The 21,696-nt window shown below is 54.0% G+C and overlaps 2 protein-coding genes across 2 annotated transcripts; both read left to right on the top strand.

Annotated features, from left to right (window-relative positions):
* Window positions 1-1,248: 1,248 nt before the first annotated feature.
* Window positions 1,249-10,126, top strand: NCSTN (nicastrin; the record flags this gene model as incomplete). The annotated part of the gene is given in 10 exon segments (XM_054294232.1): window positions 1,249-1,353; window positions 1,518-1,595; window positions 2,521-2,684; window positions 4,531-4,633; window positions 5,478-5,573; window positions 6,159-6,246; window positions 6,939-7,090; window positions 8,267-8,479; window positions 9,963-9,984; window positions 9,987-10,126. Coding segments are annotated over 10 exon segments (1,119 nt in total), but the record flags the coding sequence as incomplete, so codon positions are not given.
* Window positions 10,127-17,823: 7,697 nt separating this feature from the next.
* NHLH1 (nescient helix-loop-helix 1) lies at window positions 17,824-18,210 on the top strand. The gene has a single exon (XM_054294233.1). The coding sequence runs from the start codon at window positions 17,824-17,826 to the stop codon at window positions 18,208-18,210; it is 387 nt and encodes a 128-aa protein (XP_054150208.1).
* Window positions 18,211-21,696: the final 3,486 nt, after the last annotated feature.

Below are 21,696 nucleotides of genomic sequence, written 5' to 3' on the forward strand. Positions count from 1 at the left end.
TCTATTTTCCTCCCTTCCCTTTCCCCTTTTTCCCTTTTCCTTTTCTCATTCCCCTTTCTCATTCCCGTTCCCCTTTCCCGTTTCTGCATTCCCGTTCCCCATTTCCCCTTTCCATTTTCTCTTTTCCCTTTGCCGTTTCCCATTTTCTCCTCTCCTCTTCCCCTTTCCCATTCCCGTTTCCCTGTTCTTATTTCCCCTTTCCTATTCCCATTCCCATTCCCCTTCTCCCTTTCTCCCCTTTCCCCGTTCCCCTTTCCCATTCCCCATTCCCGGCGTTCCGTTCCGTTTCCCATCCCCATTTCCCATTTCCCATTCTCCTCTCCCATTCCCCATTTCCCCTTTCCCCCGTTCCCCATTTCCCCTTTCCCCCATTCCCCATTTCCCATTCCCATCCCCATTCCCCTTTCCCATTTCCAATTCCCCTTTCCCATTCCCCATTCCCCATTTCCCCCTTTCCCATCCCCATGCCCATTTCCCATTTCCAATTCCCCTTTCCCATTCCCCATTTCCCCTTTCCCCCGTTCCCCATTTCCCATTCCCATCCCCATTCCCCCATTCCCATTTCCAATTCCCCTTTCCCATTCCCCATTCCCCATTTCCCCTTTCCCCATTCCCCATTTCCCATTCCCATCCCCATTCGCCATTCCCTTTTCCAATTCCCCTTTCCCATTCCCCATTTCCCCTTTCCCCCATTTCCCATTCCCCTTTCCCATTCCCCATTTCCCTTTCCCCATTCCCCTTTCCCATTCCCTTTTCCTATTCCCCCTTTCCCATTTTCCCCATTTCTCTTTCCCTTTTTTCTCCCTTTTCCATTCCCATTCCCCATTCCATTTCCCCATTCCCATTTCCCCATTCCCATTTCCCATTCCCCATTTCCCCATTCCCATTTCCCCATTCCATTTCCCCATTCCCATTTCCCCTTTCCCCATTTCCCATTTCCCATTCCCCTTTCCCATTCCCATTTCCCCATTCCATTCCCCATTCCCATTCCCATTTCCCCATTCCCATTCCCCATTCCCCATTCCCATTTCCATTCCCATTTCCCATTCCATTCCCATTTCCCATTCCATTTCCCCATTTCCCTTTCCCATTCCCCATTCCCATTTCCCCATTCCCATTTCCAATTCCCCATTCCCATTTCCCCATTCCCATTTCCCATTCCCCATTTCCCCATTCCCATTTCCCCATTCCCATTTCCCATTCCCCCTTTCCCCATTCCCATTCCCGCCGTTCCGTTCCCTTTCCCAGGAGAGCTTTGATTACATCGGCAGCTCGCGCCTGGTGTTCGACATGGAGCAGGAGAAGTTCCCGCTGCGCCTGGAGAACGTCGGCGCCTTCCTGGAGCTGGGACAGGTCCGGGGGGAAAACGTTCCGGGGACCCTGTCCTGGGAATTCCCTGATTTCCCTGGGAATTTCCCGAGTTTTCCCTGAATTTCCCGTCCCAATTCTGATTTTTCCCAGGAATTCCCGCCCCATCCCTGATTCTTCCCCAATTTCCCCCCCCGGCTGTTTTCCAGGTGTCCCTGATGAACAATTCCGAGCTCTGGGTGCACACGGATCCCGTCTCCCGCCGGAACCAATCCGTGGACGCCCAGGTGAGCCGGGAATGTTCCCAATCCTGGGAATGTTCCCCATCCCAGGGAATGCCGTTATTCCCCAGCATTCCCGATAGGAATTCCCGGTGTTTTCCCAGGTCCGGGATCTCCTTTCCAAGCTCTGGTTCCAGCTCCGGGGTTTCCCCACATCCCAGAACCCCTCTTCGTTCCCGTTATTCCCGTTATTCCTGTTGTTATTCCTGTTGTTATTCCCGTTGTCATTCCCGTCATTCCCAATAGGAATTCCCGCTGTTTTCCCAGGTCCGGGATCTCCTTTCCAAGCTCCGCAGCTCCGGTTCCAGCTCCGGGGTTTCCCCACAATTTCCCCACATCCCAGAACCTCTCATCATTCCCGTCGTTCCCGTTATTCCCATTATTCCTGTTGTTATTCCCGTTGTTATTCCCATCGTTCCCGTCATTCCCAATGGGAATTCCCGTTGTTTTTCCAGGTCCGGGATCTCCTTTCCAAGCCCCAGCGGTCCGGCTCCGGGGTTTCCCCACATCCCATCACCCCCCATTATTCCCGTCATTCCCGTTATTCCCATTATTCCCGTTGTCATTCCCATCGTTCCCGTCATTCCCAATGGGAATTCCCGTTGTTTTCCCAGGTCCGGGATCTCCTTTCCAAGCCCCAGCGGTCCGGCTCCGGGGTTTCCCCACATCCCATCACCCCCCATCATTCCCATCGTTCCCGTTATTCCCATTATTCCCGTTGTTATTCCCGTTGTCATTCCCATCGTTCCCGTCATTCCCAATGGGAATTCCCGTTGTTTTCCCAGGTCCGGGATCTCCTTTCCAAGCTCCGCAGCTCCAGTTCCAGTTCCGGGGTTTCCCCACATCCCAGAGCCCCTCAGGATTCCCGTTATTCCCATCGTTCCCGTTGTCATTCCCGGCATTCCCAACATCATTCCCATTGTTTTCCCAGGTCAGGCGGCTCCTGTCCGCGCTCCAGAACTCCGGCTCCGGGGTTTCCGTGCGGGAGCCGGGCGTATCCCAGCCCCTCCCCCCCTCGTCATTCCAGAGGTTCCTGAGGTCCCGGAGCATCCCGGGGGCCGTGCTGAGCGACCACCGGGCGGGATTCCGGAACAGGTAAAGCGCGGGAACGCCGGGAATTCCAGGGCAGGTAAATCCGGGAACGCCGGGAATTCCAGGGCAGGTAAACGTGGGAATTCTGGGACAGGTTAATCTGGGAATGAAGGGAATGCTGGGACGGGTAAGATCTGGGAATGGCGGGAATTCTGGGAATGCCAGGAATTCCAGAACAGGTAAACGTGGGAATTCTGGGACAGGTAAATCTGGGAACGATGAGGCGGGTAAATCTGGGGATTCTAGTACAGGTAAAACTGGGAATTCCAGGGGTTCCAGGGCAGGTAAATCTGGGAATGACAGGGCAGGTCAATCTGCAAATTCTGGGAATTCTGGGACAGGTAAAACTGGGATTGCCAGGAATTCTGGGACAGGTAAATCTGGGAATGAAGGGAATGCTGGGACAGGTAAGATCTGGGAATGGTGGGAATTCTGGGATGGGTAAGATCCATTAGTTCCAGGGCAGGTAAATCTGGGAATGCCAGGAATTCCAGAACAGGTAAACGTGGGAATTCTGGGACAGGTAAATCTGGGAATTCTGGGATGGGTAAAATCCAGGAATGCCAGGAATTCCGGGGCAGGTAAATCTGGGAATGTCAGGAATTCCGGGGCAGGTAAATCTGGGAATGATGGGAATGCCAGGACAGGTAAATCTGGGAATTCTGGGACGGGTAAAATCCGGGAATTCCGTGACAGGTAAATCTGGGAATGCCGGGAATTCCATGACAGGTAAAGCTGGGAATGCTGGAACAGGTCAAATATCTGGGAATTCTAGGCATTCCAGGACAGGCAAAAAAATCCACGAATTCCAGAACAGGTGCAAATCCTGGAATGCCGGGAATTCTGGAACTGGTAAAACCCAGAAATCCTGGAACTGGTAAAATATCTGGGAATTTGGGAATTCCGGGACAGGTAAAATCCGGGAATTCCAGCAGGATCTCGCAGAAATCCGGGAATCCCGGCCGTTCCAGCGGGATCCGTCCCTTCCCGTGGGAGCGCCGGGAATGCTCGGAAGGGCGGCAGGGAATTGCTCGGACAGGCGAGAGGAGATTCCGGCTTTTTTCGGGAGAGCGTTCCTGGCCCCGAGCCCGGCGGCGCCGGAGCCGCAGCTGCGCTTCCGGAGGCCGCTCCCGGCATTTTCCGTGGAATTCTCGCCCCGCTGATTCCTCTGCGCTTCCAGGGGTTTTTGGGATCACCCCCCGTGACCCCGGTCTGGGTTTTCCGAAGGAATTCTGGGATCCTCAGCGGGAATTTGGAGTCCCAAAAACCGCAAATCCCGGCTCTGGGATCCCTTGGGATCATCCCAGCTTTCCCGGGAATCTGAAATTCCCTTGGAATTCCATCCGGGATCACCCATTGATGGGCAATGAATTGCTAAAACCTCTCGGAATTCCATCTTTTCCGTGGATCCTTTGGGAATTTTCCCATTCCCAGCTCATGGGATGGGGAGGCTGCTCCTGGAATTTTCCACGGAATTATTTCCCCACAGGGGTTTTTTGGGATCACCCCCCGTGACCCCGGTCTGGGTTTTCCAAAGGAATTCTGGGATCTGCAGTGGAATTTGGGAGCCCCGCGTTTTTCCTGGACTTTGTTCCCAGATTTTTCCGAGATCTTTCCTGTATTTTTCCCAGATTTTTCCCGGATTTTTCCCAGATTTTTCCTGGATTTTGTTCCCAGATTTTTCGTGGATTTTTCCTGGATTTTGTTCCCGGATATTTCCCAGATTTTCGCGGATTTTTTTCTGGGTTTTTCCAGGATTATTCCCGGGTTTTTCCTGGATTTTTTTCCCGGATTTTCCCGGGTTTTTCCCGGATTTTGTTCCCAGATTTTTCCCGTGTTTTGTTCCCAGGTACTTCCAGAGCATCTACGACACGGCCGAGAGCGTCGGGCTGCGTTATCCCGAGGGAATGAGCCCCGAGGAGCAGCTGGAGCACGTCACCGACACCGCCAAGGTCCCGCGGAATTCCCAAAATTCCCGGGATTCCTGGGGTCTGGGGTGTTCCTGGGATTTGGGATCAGGGATCTGGTATTTGGGAGCGAGGGCGTTCCTGGGGTTTCAGATTCGGGATCTGGGATTTGGGATCCAAGGAATTCTTGGGATTTGGGATCTGGAATCCGGGGGATTCCTGGGATTTGGGATCCAGGACTCGAGATCCAAGGAATTCTTGGGATTTGGGATCTGGGATCCGGGGGATTCCTGAGATTTGGGATCCAGGACTCGAGATCCAAGGAATTCTTGGGATTTGGGATCCGGGACTTGGGATCCAGGGGATTCTTGAGGTTTGGGATCCAAGGCATTCCTGGGGTTTGGGATCCAGCTTTTGGGATTTGGGGATTCCTGGGATTTGAGATCTGGGATTTCGGATCCAAGGAATTCCTGGGGCTTGGGATCTGGGACTTGGGATCCAGGGGATTGCTGGGATTTGGGAGATGAGAATTCCTGGGATTTGGGACCTGGGGTTTGGATTGAGGGAATTCCTGGGGTTTGGGATCCAAGGAATTCTTGAGATTTGGGATCCAGGGGATTCCTGGGATTCAGGATCCGGGCAGGAACGGGAATTGGAGCGGAAGGAAAAGTGGGAAAAGCTGGGAAGGAGCTGGGAGGGATTTGGGAATGGGGAGAGAGAGGAAACCTTGGAAAAGGGCCGGGAATAAATCCTGAGGGGTCTGGAACGGGAAGAGGAGGGAAAAGCTGGGAATGAGGGCGGGAGGGACCCGGGAGCGTTGGGACGAGGCCGGACGTTCTCCCGGAATTCCCGGAATTCCCGAATTTCCCGTGTTTGTCCCGTTGTCCAGGCCCTGGCCAGGGTGGGCACGCTGGTGGCCCGGGCTCTGTTCTCGCTGGCCGGGGGAGAAAACGGCACCGAGAACATCCGGGCGGATGAGAAAACGGTAGGGATCGTGGTGGGAATGAACGATCGGTGGGAATGATCGGTGGGAATGAACGGTGGGAATGAATGGTGGGAATGATCGGTGGGAATTCCTGACGGGAATGATCGGTGGAATGGTGGAATGAACGGTGGAATGAACGGTGGGAATTCCTGACGGGAATGATCGGTGGGAATGAACGGTGGGAATGATCGGTGGGAATTCCTGACGGGAATGGTGGGAATGAACGGTGGGAATGAACGGTGGGAATGAACGATGGGAATGGTGGGAATGGTGGGAATGAACGATGGGAATGAACGGTGGGAATGAACGATGGGAATGAACGGTGGGAATGAACGGTGGGAATTCCTGACGGGAACAGTGGGAATGAACGGTGGGAACGAACGGTGGGAATGAACGGTGGGAATTCCTGACGGGAACGGTGGGAATGAACGGTGGGAATTCCTGCTGGGAATGCCGCGGTGGGAATCCACAGTTGGCCTGGCATCCCCAGTTTTCCTGGAATTCCCCAGTTTTCCCGGGATTCCCCATTTTCCTGGCCCCTTTTCCCTGATGGAATTCCGGAATTTTCTCGCCCCCCCCCCCCAGGTCGCTCGGCTGCTCTTTGGGTTCCTGCTCAACTCCAACAACTCCTGGTTCCAGTCCCTGATCAAACCCGACCAGAAGGGGATCCTGGGTGAGCAGAGACCCCCCCGTTCCCGCTTTTTCCTGACGGGATTCCGGCTGGAATTCCTCTTTTTCCTGCTGGGGATCCCCATCAGCTGTGATCCCCGCTTTTCCTGCCTGTAGTTCCCGTTTTTCCTCGTTGCAATTCCCGTTTTCCCCCTCTCCGATCGCTGTTTTTCCAGCTGTGTTTCCCTAGGGCCAGAATTCCCGTTCCCCAGCTGGAATTCCCATTCCCAATCCCATTTCTGCCCTTCCCAGTCCTGTCTTCCCCATTCCCAATCCCGTTTTTTCCCATTTTTTCCATTCCAAATCCCGTTTCTCCCCGTTCCCAATCCCATTTTCCCCATTCCCAGTCCCGTTCTCCCCATTTTTCCTGTTTTCCCCATTCCAAATCCCGTCTTTCCTGGGTTTCCCCTTCCCAATCCCATTTTCCCCATTTTCCGCATTTTTCCCATTCCTAATCCCGTAATTCCGTTCCCAATCCCATTTTTCCCTTTTTTTCCTGTTTTCCTCGTTCCCAATCCCATTTCTCCCGTTCCAAACCCCGTAACTCCCAATCCCATTTCCCCCACTCCCAATCCCGTTTTTCCCGTTTTCTTTCCCCATTCGCAATCCCGTTTTTCCCAATCCCGTTTCTCCCATTCCCAATCCGATTTTCCCGTTCCCAATCCCGTTTTTCCCATGTTTTTCCCATTTTTCCAGGCCCGTTTCCCCAGCACTACGTGGCCGTGTCCAGCCCCACCAACACGACGCAGCTGCTGCAGGCGGTGCTGGGGAACCTGACCGGGACCAGCGCCAACCTGAGCCGGGAGCAGTGCCAGAACCCCGGGAAAACGCCCGGAACCGTGCCCGAGGTGAGCCTGGGATAATGGGATTGGGATAATGGGATTGGGATAATGGGATTGGGATTGGGATAATGGGATTGGGATAATGGGATTGGGGTAACGGGAGCAGTGCCAGAACCCCGGGAAAACGCCGGAACCGTGCCCGAGGTAATCCGGGATTGGGGACAATGGGATTGGGGATTTGGGATAACGGGAGCGGTGCCAGAACCCCGGGAAAACGCCCGGAACCGTGCCCGAGGTAATCCGGGATTTGGGACAATGGGATTGGGGATTTGGGATGACGGGAGCGGTGCCAGAACCCCGGGAAAACGCCCGGAACCGTGCCCGAGGTGAGCCTGGGATAATGGGATTGGGATTGGGGATTTGGGATGACGGGAGCGGTGCCAGAACCCTGGGAAAACGCCCGGAACCATGCCCGAGGTAATCTGGGATTGGGGACAATGGGATTGGGGATTTGGGATGACGGGAGCGGTGCCAGAACCCCGGGAAAATGCCGGAACACAGCCCAAGGTGAGCCTGGGATAATGGGATTGGGATAATGGGATTGGGTTTGGGGTAACGGGATTGGGATAATGGGATTGGGGTAATGGGAGCAGTGCCAGAACCCCGGGAAAATGCCGGGAACACAGCCCAAGGTGAGCCTGGGATAATGGGATTGGGATTGGGATAACGGGATTGGGATTGGGATAATGGGATTGGGGTAACGGGAGCAGTGCCAGAACCCCGGGAAAACGCCCGGAACCGTGCCCGAGGTAATCTGGGATTTGGGATAACGGGATTGGGGTTGGATTTGGGTTTTCCATGTGTTAATTCCCTTCTTTCCTAGTTACCATTCCCATTCCTCTGTGTGTAACTTCCATTTTCCAGCTCTCGTTCCCGTTTTTCCCTGTGTAATTCCCGTTTTACCCTATGCCATTCCCAGCTGTAATTCCCACTTTCCTTGTGTCATTCCCAGCTCTGATTCCCAATTTCCCAGCTGTAATTCCCATTTTTCCCTATATAGTTCCCATTTTCCCTGTATAATTCCCATTTCGTAGTTGTCTTTCCCATTTTTCCCTGTATAATTCCCGTTTTTCCCTGTGTAATTCCATTTTTCCCTGTTTCATTCCCATTTTTCCCTGTTTCATTCCCGTTTTTCCCTGTTTCATTCCCGTTTTTCCCTGTTTCATTCCCATTTTCCCCCAGCTGTACGAGTACTGGTGGGTGCAGGGCCCCCTGGACGGGAATTCCACATCCCGCATTCCCGGCTGCGTCCGCTCCGGTGTCCGTCTGTCCCCGGCGCTGTCCCCGGCCTTCGAGCTGCGCCGCTGGGATTCCCGGGAATTCTCCACGTGGACCGAGAGCCGCTGGAAGGACATCAGGGCCCGGATCTTCCTGGTGGCCAGCAGGGAGCTGGAGGTGACACGGGGACACGGGAGGGACCCTGGGTTTGTCCCCGTCCCCAAATTCCCAGCGTCCCACTGCCCTCGATTCCCAAATCCCCCATATCCCAAATTCCCAAATCCTCAATTCCCAGTATCCCAAATCCCCAATCTCCTGAATTCCCAGCGTCCCAATGCCCTCGATTCCCGGTATTCCAATATCCCAAATCCCCAATTTTCTCAATGTTCCAAGTCACCAAATTCCCAAATCCCTAATCCCCACTGTCCCAAATTCCCAGTTCCCAAATTCCCAAATCTCCGAAACTCCCGATATCCCAAATCCCAAATATCCCAAATTCCCAATCCTCAATGTCCCTAATTCCCAATAGCCCCAATATTCCAAATCCACAACATCCCCAATTCCCAATGCCCAATAGCGCAAATCCCCAAATTCCCAGTATCCCAAATCCCCAATATCCTCAATTCCCAAATCTCCAATATCTCAATTTCCAGTATCCCCAATATCCCAAATCCCTGAATTCCCCCCCAATATTCCAAATCACCCAGTTCCCAAATCCCTAATCCCAAATCTCCAAAATTCCCAGTATCCAAAATTCCCAATCCGCAATATCTCCATTCCCAATATCCCTAACATCCCAATATCTCAAATTCCCAATATCCTGAATACCCTAAATTCCCCAATATCCCAAATTCCCAATATGCCCACATCCCAAATATCCAAAACATCCCAAATTCCCATTTTTCCAGCTGCTGACGCTGGCGCTGGGGGTGCTGGTGCTGCTCCTGTCCCTGCAGATCCCAAATCCCCAATTCCCAACATCTCAACCATCCCAATATCCCAAATTTCCAATTCCCAACATCCCAAATCTCCAATATCCCCAATTCCCAACATCCCAAACATCCCAAATTCCCGAATTCCCAACATCCCAAACATCCCAAATCCCAAATCCCCCAATTCCCAACATCCCAAACATCCCAACATCCCAAATTCCCGAATTCCCAACATCCCAAACATCCCAAATCCCCCAATTCCCAATATCCCAAACATCCCAAATCCCAAATTCCCCAATTCCCAACATCCCAAACATCCCAAATCCCAAATTTCCAATTCCCAACATCCCAAATCTCCAATATCCCCAATTCCCAATATCCCAAACATCCCAAATATCCCATTTTCCCAAATTTCCCAAATTTCCGCAGCTGCTGACGCTGGCGCTGGCGCTGGGGGCGTTGGTGCTGCTCCTGTCCCTGCAGATCCCAAATCCCCAATCCCCAATTCCCAACATCCCAAACATCCCAAATCCCAAATCCCCCAATTCCCAACATCCCAAACATCCCAAATTCCCGAATTCCCAACATCCCAAACATCCCAAGTTCCCGAATTCCCAACATCCCAAATCCCCCAATTCCCAACATCCCAAACATCCCAAATCCCAAATTCCCGAATTCCCCAACATCCCAAACATCCCAAATTCCCGTTTTTTCCCCATTTCCCGCAGCTGCTGACGCTGGCGCTGGGGTGCTGGTGCTGCTCCTGTCCCTGCTCGGCACCTTCCTCATCAACTCCAAGGCCTCGCTGCTCTTCAGGATCCCGGCCCCTCCCGGCTCCTCTGGGTACTGAAAATCCCGGAAAAACGGCCTGGAAAATCCGGGAAAACCGTCTGGAAAATCCGGGAAAAACTGCCTAGAAAATCCTGGGAAAACAGCCGGGGAAATTCAGGAAAACCGCCTGGGAAATCCAGAGAAACTGCCTGGGAAATCCCGGAGAAAATCCCAGAAAACCACCTGGAAAATCCAGGAAAAACATCCTGGGAAGTTCGGGGAAAACCTCTTTGAAAATTCCAGAAGACCGCCTGGAAAAATCCAGGAAAAACTTCCTGGGAAATCCCAGGGAAACCTCCTGGGAAAATCCCGGAAAACCGCCCGGAAAAACTTCCTGGAAAATTCAGGAAAAACATCCTGGGAAATCTGGGAAAAACCGCCTGGAAAATCCGGGAAAACCACCCAAAAAATCTGGGAAAAACCTCCTGGAAAATCCGGGGAGACTTCCAGAAAATCCTCGACAGGGAATTCCCCCAGAGCTGGAAATGCCAGAGGTGTTCCCGGGAAATTCCCAAAATTCCAGGTGGGATCCACGTCCTGGGTGGGAAATTCCCAAAATTCCCGGTTGGATTCGATGCCCTGAGCAAAAAATTCCCAAAATTCTCATTTGGATTTGATGCCCTGGGTGGGAAATTCCCAAAATTCCTGGAATTTCTGGGTGGATCCGGTGCCCCGAGCAGCAAATTCCCCAAATATTCCAAGAATTCCCACTTGGACCCATCCTGTTTCCCGGGGGGGAGATTTTTGGGAATTGTGAGGAATTCCAAAGGGTCTGGGAATGTCCCGATGGAAAAATTCCCTTTTTTTTTTCCCTGGGATTTGTAAATATTATAAATAAATCCGTGGAATTCCCAAGGAAACTTTGTTGTTATTTCCAGGTTTTTTCCCCTTGAACGTTGGGATTCAGGGAATTTGGGATTGGATGGATAAAGGGGATGGGATTTGGATCCCAAATAATTCATGGAAAAGGAGGAGGGGATCGGGAAAAGCTTTGGATAACGGATGGGAAGGAAGGGATGGAGCCAAAATTTGGGATAATGGGCCGGAAATTTGAGATATTGAGCTGGAATTTGGGATCATGGGCCTGGAATTCGGGATATTGAGCCTGGGAATTCGGGATCATGGGCTGGAAATTTGGGACACAGAGCTGGGAATTCGGGATAATGTCGTGGAAATTCGGGATATTGAGCTGGAAATTTGGGATAATGAGCCTGGAATTCGGGACATTGAGCTGGAAATTCTCAGGACTGGAATGACCAAAATCCCGGGAATTCCCGGATTGGGAATGACCAAAAATCCCAGGAATTCCCGGGACTGGGAATGACCAAAATCCCGGCAGACCCTTCCCAGCTCCGCGGGATCTTTGGGATTTTTGGGATCCGGGCACATCCCCGGCTGGGATCCCCCATTCCCGGCAATTCCAGGCGGGAATCCCGGCAGGGAAAAGGGGGAAAAGCTGCGCCGGGAGCATCCCCAAGGGAATCCCGGGAATTCCTCTGATCCCAATTCCCCGTTTTGGGGATCAGCCCGGAGCCCCCGATCCCGTTCCGGAGGCTCCGGGGCGGGAGGAGCGCCCGCAATTCCCGGCGGGAAGCGCTGGGGCGGCTCCGCTCCTTCCCGGCTCGTTCCCCGCTGGAATCGCGCCCGGAGCCGCCGGAGCAGCTGCGGCCGCGCCGGGAACGATCCCAAAAAATCCCCGCGGGGCGGAGGGGAGGGGAACCGGGGCGGGAATCGGGATCGGGGGTGATGGATGGGGATTTGGGATTCGGGAATCGGGATCGGGGGTGATGGATGGGGATTTGGGATCCGGGAATTGGGATCGGGGGTGATGGATGGGGATTTGGGATTCGGGAATCGGGATCGGGGGTGATGGATGGGGATTTGGGATCCGGGAATTGGGATCGGGGGTGATGGATGGGGATTTGGGATTCGGGAATCGGGATCGGGGGTGATGGATGGGGATTTGGGATTCGGGAATTGGGATCGGGGGTGATGGATGGGGATTTTGGATGTGGGGTTTGGGATTTGGGATGGCAATGTGGGATATGGGATGATGGAGGTGGATTTGGGATGTGGGATTTAGGATTGTGGGATTGGGGGTGATGGATGTGGATTTGGGGTGTGGGATTTGGGATTTGGGATGGGAATGTGGATTTGGGGTGATGGATGTGGATGTGGGATTCGGGATTTGGGATTCAGGGTGATGGATTCGGGTAGATGGATGTGGATTTGGGATGTGGGATTTGGGATTTGGGATGGGAATGCGGGTTTGGGGTGATGGATGTGGATTTGGGATGTGGGATTTGGGATTCGGGATTTGCGGTGATGGATGTGGATTTGGGATTCGGGGTGGGGAGTGATGGATGCGGGAGGGGCCGGGACCGATCCCAAAAAATCCCCTCGGGTGGCGGGGAGGGGATTGGGGAATGAGGGATGGGGATCTGGGGGTGCGGCTGCGCCGGGAATGCTCCGGGCTCTGTCCCATCTCCTGTGGCTGCCCTCGTCCCCATCTCCTGTCCCCGTCACTGTCCCCATCTCTCGTCCTTGTCCCTGTCCCCGTGTCCTGTCCCTCTCTCCTGTCCCCCTGTCCCCGGTCGCTGTCCCCGTCCCTGTCGCTGTCGCTGTCGCCGTCCCGGTCCCCTCGCGGCCCCTCCCGCCCGGGCTCGGTGCCCGCCGCGCTCGCAGCTGCTCCCGGAACGGCCCCGGAGCCGCGGGCGGCGACACGCGGGGCTCAGCTGGCGACAGCGCGGGGACAGCGCGGGGACAGAGCCAGGGCGGCAGCGCCAGCAGCGCCAGCAGCGCCAGCAGCGCCAGCGGGGACAGCGGGGACAGCGGGGACAGAGCCGGGATAGCGGGGACAGAACCGGGATAGCGGGGATAGAGAGGGGACAGAGCGGGGACAGCGGGGACAGAACCGGGATAGCGGGGATAGAACCGGGATAGCGGGGATAGAGAGGGGACAGAGCGGGGACAGAGCGGGGACAGGGACAGAGTGGGGATAGAGAGGGGACAGCGGTGACAGCAGGGACAGAGCCGGGACAGAGCCAGGGCGGCAGCGCCAGCACCGCCATGGCAGCGAGCGGGGACAGAGCGGGGACAGCGAGGACAGAGCGGGGACAGGAACATTTTCAGGACCGGGAATTCCGCTCCAGGCTCTTTTCCCAATTTTCGGCCCCGGAATTCCACTCCGGGCTCCCTTTTCCCAATTTTCGGCCCCGGGAATTCCGCTCCGGGCTCCCTTTTCCCAATTTCCCGGCTCCCTTTTCCCAATTTTCGGCCCCGGGAATTCCGCTCCGGGCTCCCTTTTCCCAATTTCCCGGCTCCCTTTTCCCAATTTTCGGCCCCGGGAATTCCGCTCCGGGCCCTTTTCCCGCTGTTCCCGAATTCCCTCCGGGCAGCAGCCCCGGGAGCAGCTGTCGCCTTTTGCCGTCGCCTTTTCCCGGCCCGCATCCAGCGCGCCCCTCCCGGGGCTCCCCGCGCAGCCAATGGAATCCCGAATTCCCGCTTTTCCATATTTATGAGGGGAAAGGGAGGGGGGGAACCGGAGAGGCCAATGAGGCTCCCGGGGTCGGGCCCGGCGTGGATAAATTGGGGAATTTTTGGGGGGAGAAGCGGCGAAATTTCCTCCTCGGAGGCTCCGGAGCGGCTTCCCCGGGAATTCCGGGATCGATCCCGGATTCCCATCCCGGATTCCCATCCCGGATCCTTCGCGGGACCTCGGGAGAATCCAGGGAAAGTTTTTTCCTCTTTTCTCCATGAATGGATGAGCGGAAATCCTGGGAATTCCTGGAGGAGAAACGCGCGGAGCCCGGGGATGGTGCGGGACTCGGGGTAAGGCGGCTTTTCCAGGCATCGGGAATGGCCCAAAAACCGGGAATTCTGCCCCAAATTCCCGGGAAAAGCTTCGATCCCGCTGCCGGGTTTGGCTCCCAAATCCCTTTGGAAAATGGGATTTTCCTGGGAGGGTTTGGGAGCGGGGAAAAGGAAAAGAACTCGCCTGGAATCCGTTTGGTTTCCGAGGAAAATTGGGAATTTCGTCGGGAATGGCAGGAAAAGGGCGAGGGAGGAGGTGGGAAAAATTCCCGGGGTTTTGCTGGGAAAAGCAGAGGCTGACCAGGAATCCCTGGATTCGGGAATTGGGCGGTTTTACCCCAAAAAGTCTCGGGAAAGAGGCGCTGGGAGCAGGAATTCCACGCCAAGGAAAAACTCCGGGATAACCCAGGCCAGGAATTGGTTTGGATGCGGGAATGAAACTTCGGTTTTCCCAAAAAAAATCCCCTGCTTCCCATCCAGGGATGCACCCCGAATTCCCGGGAATCCCAGATCCGCGGGGAAGCTCAAGGGGCCAAATTCCCGAATTCCCAAATCCCAAAATCCCCAAATCCCCAAATCCCCAAATTCCCGAATTCCCAAATTCCCAGATACCCAAATTCCCAAAATCCCGAATTCCCAAATAATTCCCCAATTCCCAGATACCCAAAATCCCGAATTCCCAAATAATTCCCCAAATCGAGCCGGGAGTGATCCCAAACACCCAAAATTCCCGGGAATTTCTTCGGGAGAGCCAGAGGGGAAATTCCCGCCCCTCTCAGGGATTTTGGGAGATTTTGGGAGAATTTTTTCCCCCCATTTTTTTGGGGTAAATTCCCGCCACTCCAGCCTTTAAAAAAATGCGGGATCGGGGCCGTCCCTGCCCTGTCCCGCCGGGATTTGGGATCCGCTCCCGGCCGATTTTCCCATCCCAAAGTTTTTCCCCTTTTCCCCGCGGCATTCCCGGATTTCCAGGGAAGGCAGCGGGGATGAAGATGAGGAGGATGAGGATGAGGATGGGAATTGGGATGAAGATGAGGATGAGGATAAAGAGGAGGAGGGTGAGGATGAAGATGCAGAAGATGAGGAGGAAGAAGATAAGGATGAGGATGAGGAAGAAGAGGATGAGGATGAGGAGGATGAGGGTGATGAGCATGAGGATGAGGATGATGTGGGTGGGGAAGAAGAGGATGAGGATGGGAATGAGGATTGGGATGAAGATGAGGATGAGGATGAAGATGAGGAGGAGGAGGAAGAAGATGAAGGTGCAGATGAGGATGAAGAAGAAGATCAGGATGAGAATGAGGATGATGAGGAAGAAGAGGATGATTGAGATGATGAGAATGAGGAGGATGATGAAGATGATGATAAGGATGGTGAGGATGAGGAAGATGAGGGTGATGAGGATGAGGATGAAGATAAGGATGGGAATGAGGATGATGAGGAAGAGGAGGATGAGAATGATGAGGGTGATGGTGATGAGGATGACGAAGATGAGGATGATGAGGAAGAAGAGGATGATGAGGATGATGATGAGGATGAAGAAGATAAGGATGGGAATGAGGATGATGAGGAAGAGGAGGATGAGAATGATGAGGGTGATGAGGATGAGGATGAGGAAGAAGAGGATGATGAAGATGAGGAGGATGAGGATGATGAGGAAGACGAGCGGGGGGCGGGGCGCGGCGCTCGGGATTCCCCGCGGATCCCCGGGAGCAGCTGCGGCCGCTCCATCTGCCGGGAACGGAGCCCGCGGGGACAGACGGACAGACAGGGGGGGACAGAGGGACGGACAGAGGGGACAGACGGACAGAGGGACGGAGGGGACAGGCAGGAGGGGACAGACGGGACAGAGAAGGGGGGACAGAGGAGGGCCAGCCGCGGGCACAGCCTTGGGGACAGACGGGACGGACAGAGGGACAGAGGGACGGACAGAGGGGACAGTGAAGGGGGGCACAGCCGCGGGCACAGCCTTGGGGACAGACGGGACGGACAGAGGGACAGAGGGACGGACAGAGGGGACAGTGAAGGGGGGCACAGCCGCGGGCACAGCCTTGGGGACAGACGGGACGGACAGAGGGACAGAGGGACGGACAGAGGGGACAGTGAAGGGGGGCACAGCCGCGGGCACAGCCTTGGGGACAGACGGGGCTCATTTGCGACACAAAGCCCGCCCCGCCCCCGCCGCGCATCCGCCACCTGCCGCCCCCGCCGCGCTCCGGCCCCGGCCCCGAACCCCCCAAAGGCCCCCGAACCCCCCAAATGCCCCCGAACCCCCCAATTCCCCCCGAACCCCCCAAATGCCCCCGAACCCCCCGATTCCCCCCGAACCCCCCGATTCCCCCAATTCCCCAAATTCCCCCAATTCCCGGAGCTTCCCCAACTCCCCAAATTCCCCCCATTCCCCCAACCCCCCGAATTCCCCCCGAGCTTTTCCAGCTTCCCAAATTTCCCGAGCTTCCCAGTGGATCCTTTTCCTTCCGGGAGCTGGAATTCCCTGAGTTTGTTTCCCCAAAGTAGACGGGATTTGACTGGAAAAAGCTGTGGGAAATTATCTATTTTATTATTTGATTTTATTTTATTTCTAATATATTTTGTTTTATATTTTATTTTACTTTATTTTATTTTATTTTATTTTTATTATATTTTATTTTATTTTTTATTTTATTTTTATTTTATTTTATTTTATTTTACTTTATTTTATTTTATTTTACTTTATTTTTAATATATTTTATTTTTAATATATTTTATTTTTAATATATTTTATTTTATTTATTTTATTTTATTTTATTAATCTCATTTAATTTCATTTCATTTTCATTTCATTTTCATTTCATTATTTGATCTTACCATGTTTTACTTTATTATTATTATTATTATTATTATTATTATTATTATTATTATTATTTCATGTTATTATTTCATTTGATGCCTCTCCCGGCTCCTTTCCCACCCTGAGCTGAAATTCCCGATCCTTCTTTTCCAGACCCGTCGGGATCTGACCCCTGAGGGCTCCGGAGCCGCATCCTGACCCCAAAAACCCCAAAAACCCCAAAACCCACGGGAAAAGCTCAGTCCCGTTTCTATGCCTCCGGATTTCTCCTCCCGTCCCACGGAATTCCCGAGGGAAATTCCCCAATTCCCGGCTGGAATGTGATGGGGAGGAGGAGGAGGAGCATCCGCACGGGCCTCGCTGGGAGCCGGGGACGGGAACCCCAAATCCGGGGACGGGAACCCCAAATCCGGGGACTTCTCCTGCTGAGGTGACCCCAAAACACCGGGATCGGCTTCTCCTGAGGTGTCCCCAAAACACTGGGACCAGCTCGGATGTGACACTTTGGATCTGTCCCCAGGATCCCTTTAGAGCTGTCTCTGGGGTCCCTTTGGGATTGTCCCCAAGTCCCCGGGATCCCTTTGGAATTGTCTCCAAACCCCAGGATCAGTTCAGAATTGTCCCAGGGATCCCTTTGGAATTGTCCCCAGGATCCCTTTGGGATTGTCCCCAAGTCCCCAGGATCCCTTTGGATCTGTCCCTGGGATCCCTTTGGGATTGTCCCCAAAACCCCGGGATCCCTTTGGAATTGTCCCTGGGATCCCTTTGGGATTGTCCCCAAATCCCCAGGGTCCCTTTGCTGCTGTCCCCGGGATCCCTTTGGATCTGTCCCTGGGATCCCTTTGGGATTGTCCCCAAAACCCCGGGATCCCTTTGGAATTGTCCCTGGAATCCCTTTGGGATTGTCCCCAAATCCCCAGGGTCCCTTTGCTGCTGTCCCCAGGATCCCTTTAGGGCCGTCTCTGGGATCCCTTTGGGATTGTCCCCGGGATCCCTTTGGAATTGTCCCTGGGATCCCTTTGGGATTGTCCCCGGGATCCCTTTGGAATTGTCCCTGGGATCCCTTTGGATCTGTCCCCGAGGTCACTCTGCCTCTGTCCCCCGTCCCTCTGACGATGATGCTGAACTCTGAGCCCCCGTCCCTCTCCATCCCCTCATCCCACCCCGACCCCGCTCCCTCCCCGGCTGCCGCCGCCGGTTCTGGTGCCGGTTCTGGTGCCGGTACCGGTTCCTCTGCGGAGCCCCTGAGCCGCGTGGAGCCCCTGACTCGCGTGGAGCCCCTGACTCGCGAGGAGCGGCGGCGCCGGCGCCGGGCCACGGCCAAGTACCGCACGGCGCACGCCACCCGCGAGCGCATCCGCGTCGAGGCCTTCAACGTGGCCTTCGCCGAGCTGCGGCGCCTGCTGCCCACGCTGCCCCCCGACAAGAAACTGTCCAAGATCGAGATCCTGCGCCTGGCCATCTGCTACATCTCCTACCTGAACCACGTCCTGGACGTGTGACACGTCCGTGTGTCCGTCCCTGGGTCCGTGTGTCCATCTGTCCATCCGTGTGTCCATCCCTGCTGCCCACGCTGCCCCCCGACAAGAAACTGTCCAAGATGGAGATCCTGCGCCTGGCCATCTGCTACATCTCCTACCTGAACCACGTCCTGGACGTGTGACACGTCCGTGTGTCCGTCCCTGGGTCCGTGTGTCCATCTGTCCATCCGTGTGTCCATCCCTGCTGCCCACGCTGCCCCCCGACAAGAAACCGTCCAAGATCGAGATCCTGCGCCTGGCCATCTGCTACATCTCCTACCTGAACCACATCCTGGACGTGTGACACGTCTGTCTGTCCATCCATGTGTCCGTCCCTGGGTCCGTGTGTCCATCTGTCCATCCGTGTGTCCATCCCTGCTGCCCACGCTGCCGTCCGACAAGAAACTGTCCAAGATGGAGATCCTGCGCCTGGCCATCTGCTACATCTCCTACCGGAACCACGTCCTGGATGTCTGAGGTGTCCGTCTGTCCATCTGTCCGTCCCTGGGTCCGTGTGTCTGTCCCTGCTGCCCCCGTCCAGGATCGAGATCATGCACCTGGCCAACCACGTCCTGGATGTGTGCGGTGTCCGTGTGTCCATCCATGTGTCCATCTGTCCATCCCCGTGTCCGTCCATCTGGCCATCTGCTCCATCTCCTACCTGAACCGCGTCCTGGATGTGTGACACGTCTGTCTGTCTGTCTGTCTGTGTGTCCACCTGGCCATCTCCTACCTGAACCACGTCCTGGACGTCTGTGTGTCCATCCCCGTGTCCGTCTGTCCATCCCTGTGTCCATCCCTCTGTCCATCCGGCCATCTGCTACATCTCCTACCCGAACCACGTCCTGGACACGTGACATGTCCGTGCGTCCCTGTGTTCGTCCCTGTGTCCGTCCCTGTGTCCGTCTCTGTGTCCGTCCCTGTGTCCGTCCGTCTGTCCGTGTGCCCGCCCTGCCCCTCCCACCCCCAGCCCCGCTCCCGGGGCTTTGGAGCAGCAATTCCAGAGGAACTGGAGCAGCAATTCCGGAGGGATGGAGGAGCCAATCCCGGAGATTTGGGACTGCAAATCCCGAAAGGTTGGAGCAGCAAAACCCTGAAATTTGGAAGAGCAAATCCCAGAGGGTGGAGCCGCAATTCCCAAGGGTTTGGAGCAGCAATTCCTGAGGAACTGGAGCAGCAACTCCCAGAGGGATGGAGCCGAAATTCACAGAGGAACGGAGCCGCAAATCCCAGAGAGCTGGGACAGCAAATCCCAAAAGGTTGGAGCCAGAATTCCCGTAGAAACTGGAAACAGAATTCCCAAAGGAACTGGAGCAGGAATTCCCAGAGGAATTGGAGCTGGAATTCCCAAAGGAACTGGAGCTGGAATTCCGAGAGGAACTGGAACAGGAATTCCCAGAGGAACTGGAGCTGGAATTCCTGGGCCTGGCTCCCCCTTTTCCCCCCAAACCCTTCCCTCCCCCCGTCCCTGTGCCATGAGGATATTTATGGAATTAATTTATTTATTGAGAATTATTATTATTATTTATTATTATCATTATTTAATATTAATATTATTATTATTATTAACTTATCCACTGTGTCCCTGTGCACTTTTGGGGGGAGAAGGAAAAGGCTCTGTCCCCATACCCAGACCCTTTTTGGTTTTCCCCATTCCCAATCCCCTTTAGGGTCAGTTTTCCCCATTCCCAAACCCTTTTAGGTTTTCCCATTCCCAATCCCCTTTAGGGTCGGTTTCCCCATTCCCAAACTGTTTTAGGGTCAGTTTCCCCATTCCCAATCCCCTTTAGGTTTTCCCTATTCCAAATCCCCTTTAGGGCCAGTTTTCCCTATTCCCAAACCTTTTTAGTTTTTCCCCAATCCCTTTTAGGATCAGTTTTCCCTATTCCCAATCCCTTTTAGGATCAGTTTTTCCTATTCCCAAGCCCTTTTTAGGTTTTCCCCATTCCCAATCCCCTTCAGGGCCATTTTTCCCATCCTGGCAGATCCCAAACCCCTTTGGGGTCGGTTTTCCCCACTCCAAATCCTTTTTAGAATCAATTTTTCCTATTCCCAAACCCTTTTAGGTTTTCCCCAATCCAAATCCCCTTTAGGGCCATTTTTTCCCATCCTGCAGCTCCCAATTCCCTTTAGGGCCAGTTTTCCCTATTCCCAAACCCTTTTTAGGTTTTCCCCAATCCCTTTTAGGATCAGTTTTCCCCATTCCCAATCCCCTTTTAGGATCAGTTTTCCCTATTCCCAAACCCTTTTTAGGTTTTCCCCAATTCCTTTTAGGATCAGTTTTCCCTATTCCCAAACCCTTTTTAGGTTTTCCCCAATCCGTTTTAGGATCAGTTTTCCCCATTCCCAAACCCTTTTTAGGTTTTCCCCATTCCCAATCCCCTTTTAGGATCAGTTTTTCCCATTCCCAAACCCCTTTTAGGTTTTCCCCATTCCCAATCCCCTTCAGGGCCGTTTTTCCCATCCCGGCAGATCCCAAACCCCTCTGGGGCCCCGGCCCCATCTGGCCCCATTGTCCCGCTCACAATGGGAACTCTGGGCTCTCATTGAGATTCCGGCCCGACAGATTGGGAATTCCGGCCCTTTGTCCCGGCCTCTCCCAGCCCTTCCCGGCACAATTCCCATTTTTATCCTCTATTCCCATTTCCCCCATTCTCATTTTTCCCCATTCCCATTTTTCCCTCTGTTCACTTTTCTCCCCCCATTCCCATTTTTCCCCATTCTCTTTTTTTCCCTTATTTCCATTTTCCCCATTCTCATTTTTCCCCTATTTCCATTTTCCCTCTATTTCCCATTTCCCCCCCTGTTTCCCATTTTTCTCCTCTTCCTATTTTTCCCCATTCCCATTTTCCCCCATTCCCATTTTTCCCCCCTATTTCCCTTTTTCCTCCCATTCCCATTTTCCCCATTCCCATTTTTCTATTATTCCCATTTCGCCCCCATTCTCATTCTTTTCCCTATTCCCATTTCCCCCATTCCCATTTTTTACCAAATTCCCATTTTCCCCCATTCCAATTTTCCTCCTATTCCCATTTCCCCCCCATTCCCCTTTTCCCCCCATTCCCATTTTTCCCAATTCCCATTTATTCCCCAAATTCCCATTTTTCCCCATTCCCATTCTTTCCCCGATTCCTATTTTTTTTCCCAATTCCCATTTATTCCCCAAATTCCCATTTTTCCCCTATTTCCATCCCTTCCCGTCCTCTCTCCATCCCTCTGGAAAATCCCATCAATCCCATTCCTGGTCAAAATCCACCCGGATTTGGGGATAAAAATCAGGGAATTGCTCCTGGGTGTCCCCAGTGTGTCCCCAATGTCCCCTGGGATTGTCCCCCTGTCCCCCCTGTGGTGTCCCCAATGTCCCCTTGGGTGTCCCAATGTCCCCAATGTCCCCAATGTCCCCTTGGGTGTCCCCCTGTCCCCCCTGTGGTGTCCCCAATGTCCCCTTGGGTGTCCCAATGTCCCCAG

The sequence above is a fragment of the Melozone crissalis genome, unplaced genomic scaffold (genome assembly GCF_028551555.1).
Source record: "Melozone crissalis strain CALT ecotype California unplaced genomic scaffold, PUWL_Pcris_2 ptg000228l_1, whole genome shotgun sequence".
NCBI lineage: Eukaryota > Metazoa > Chordata > Aves > Passeriformes > Passerellidae > Melozone > Melozone crissalis.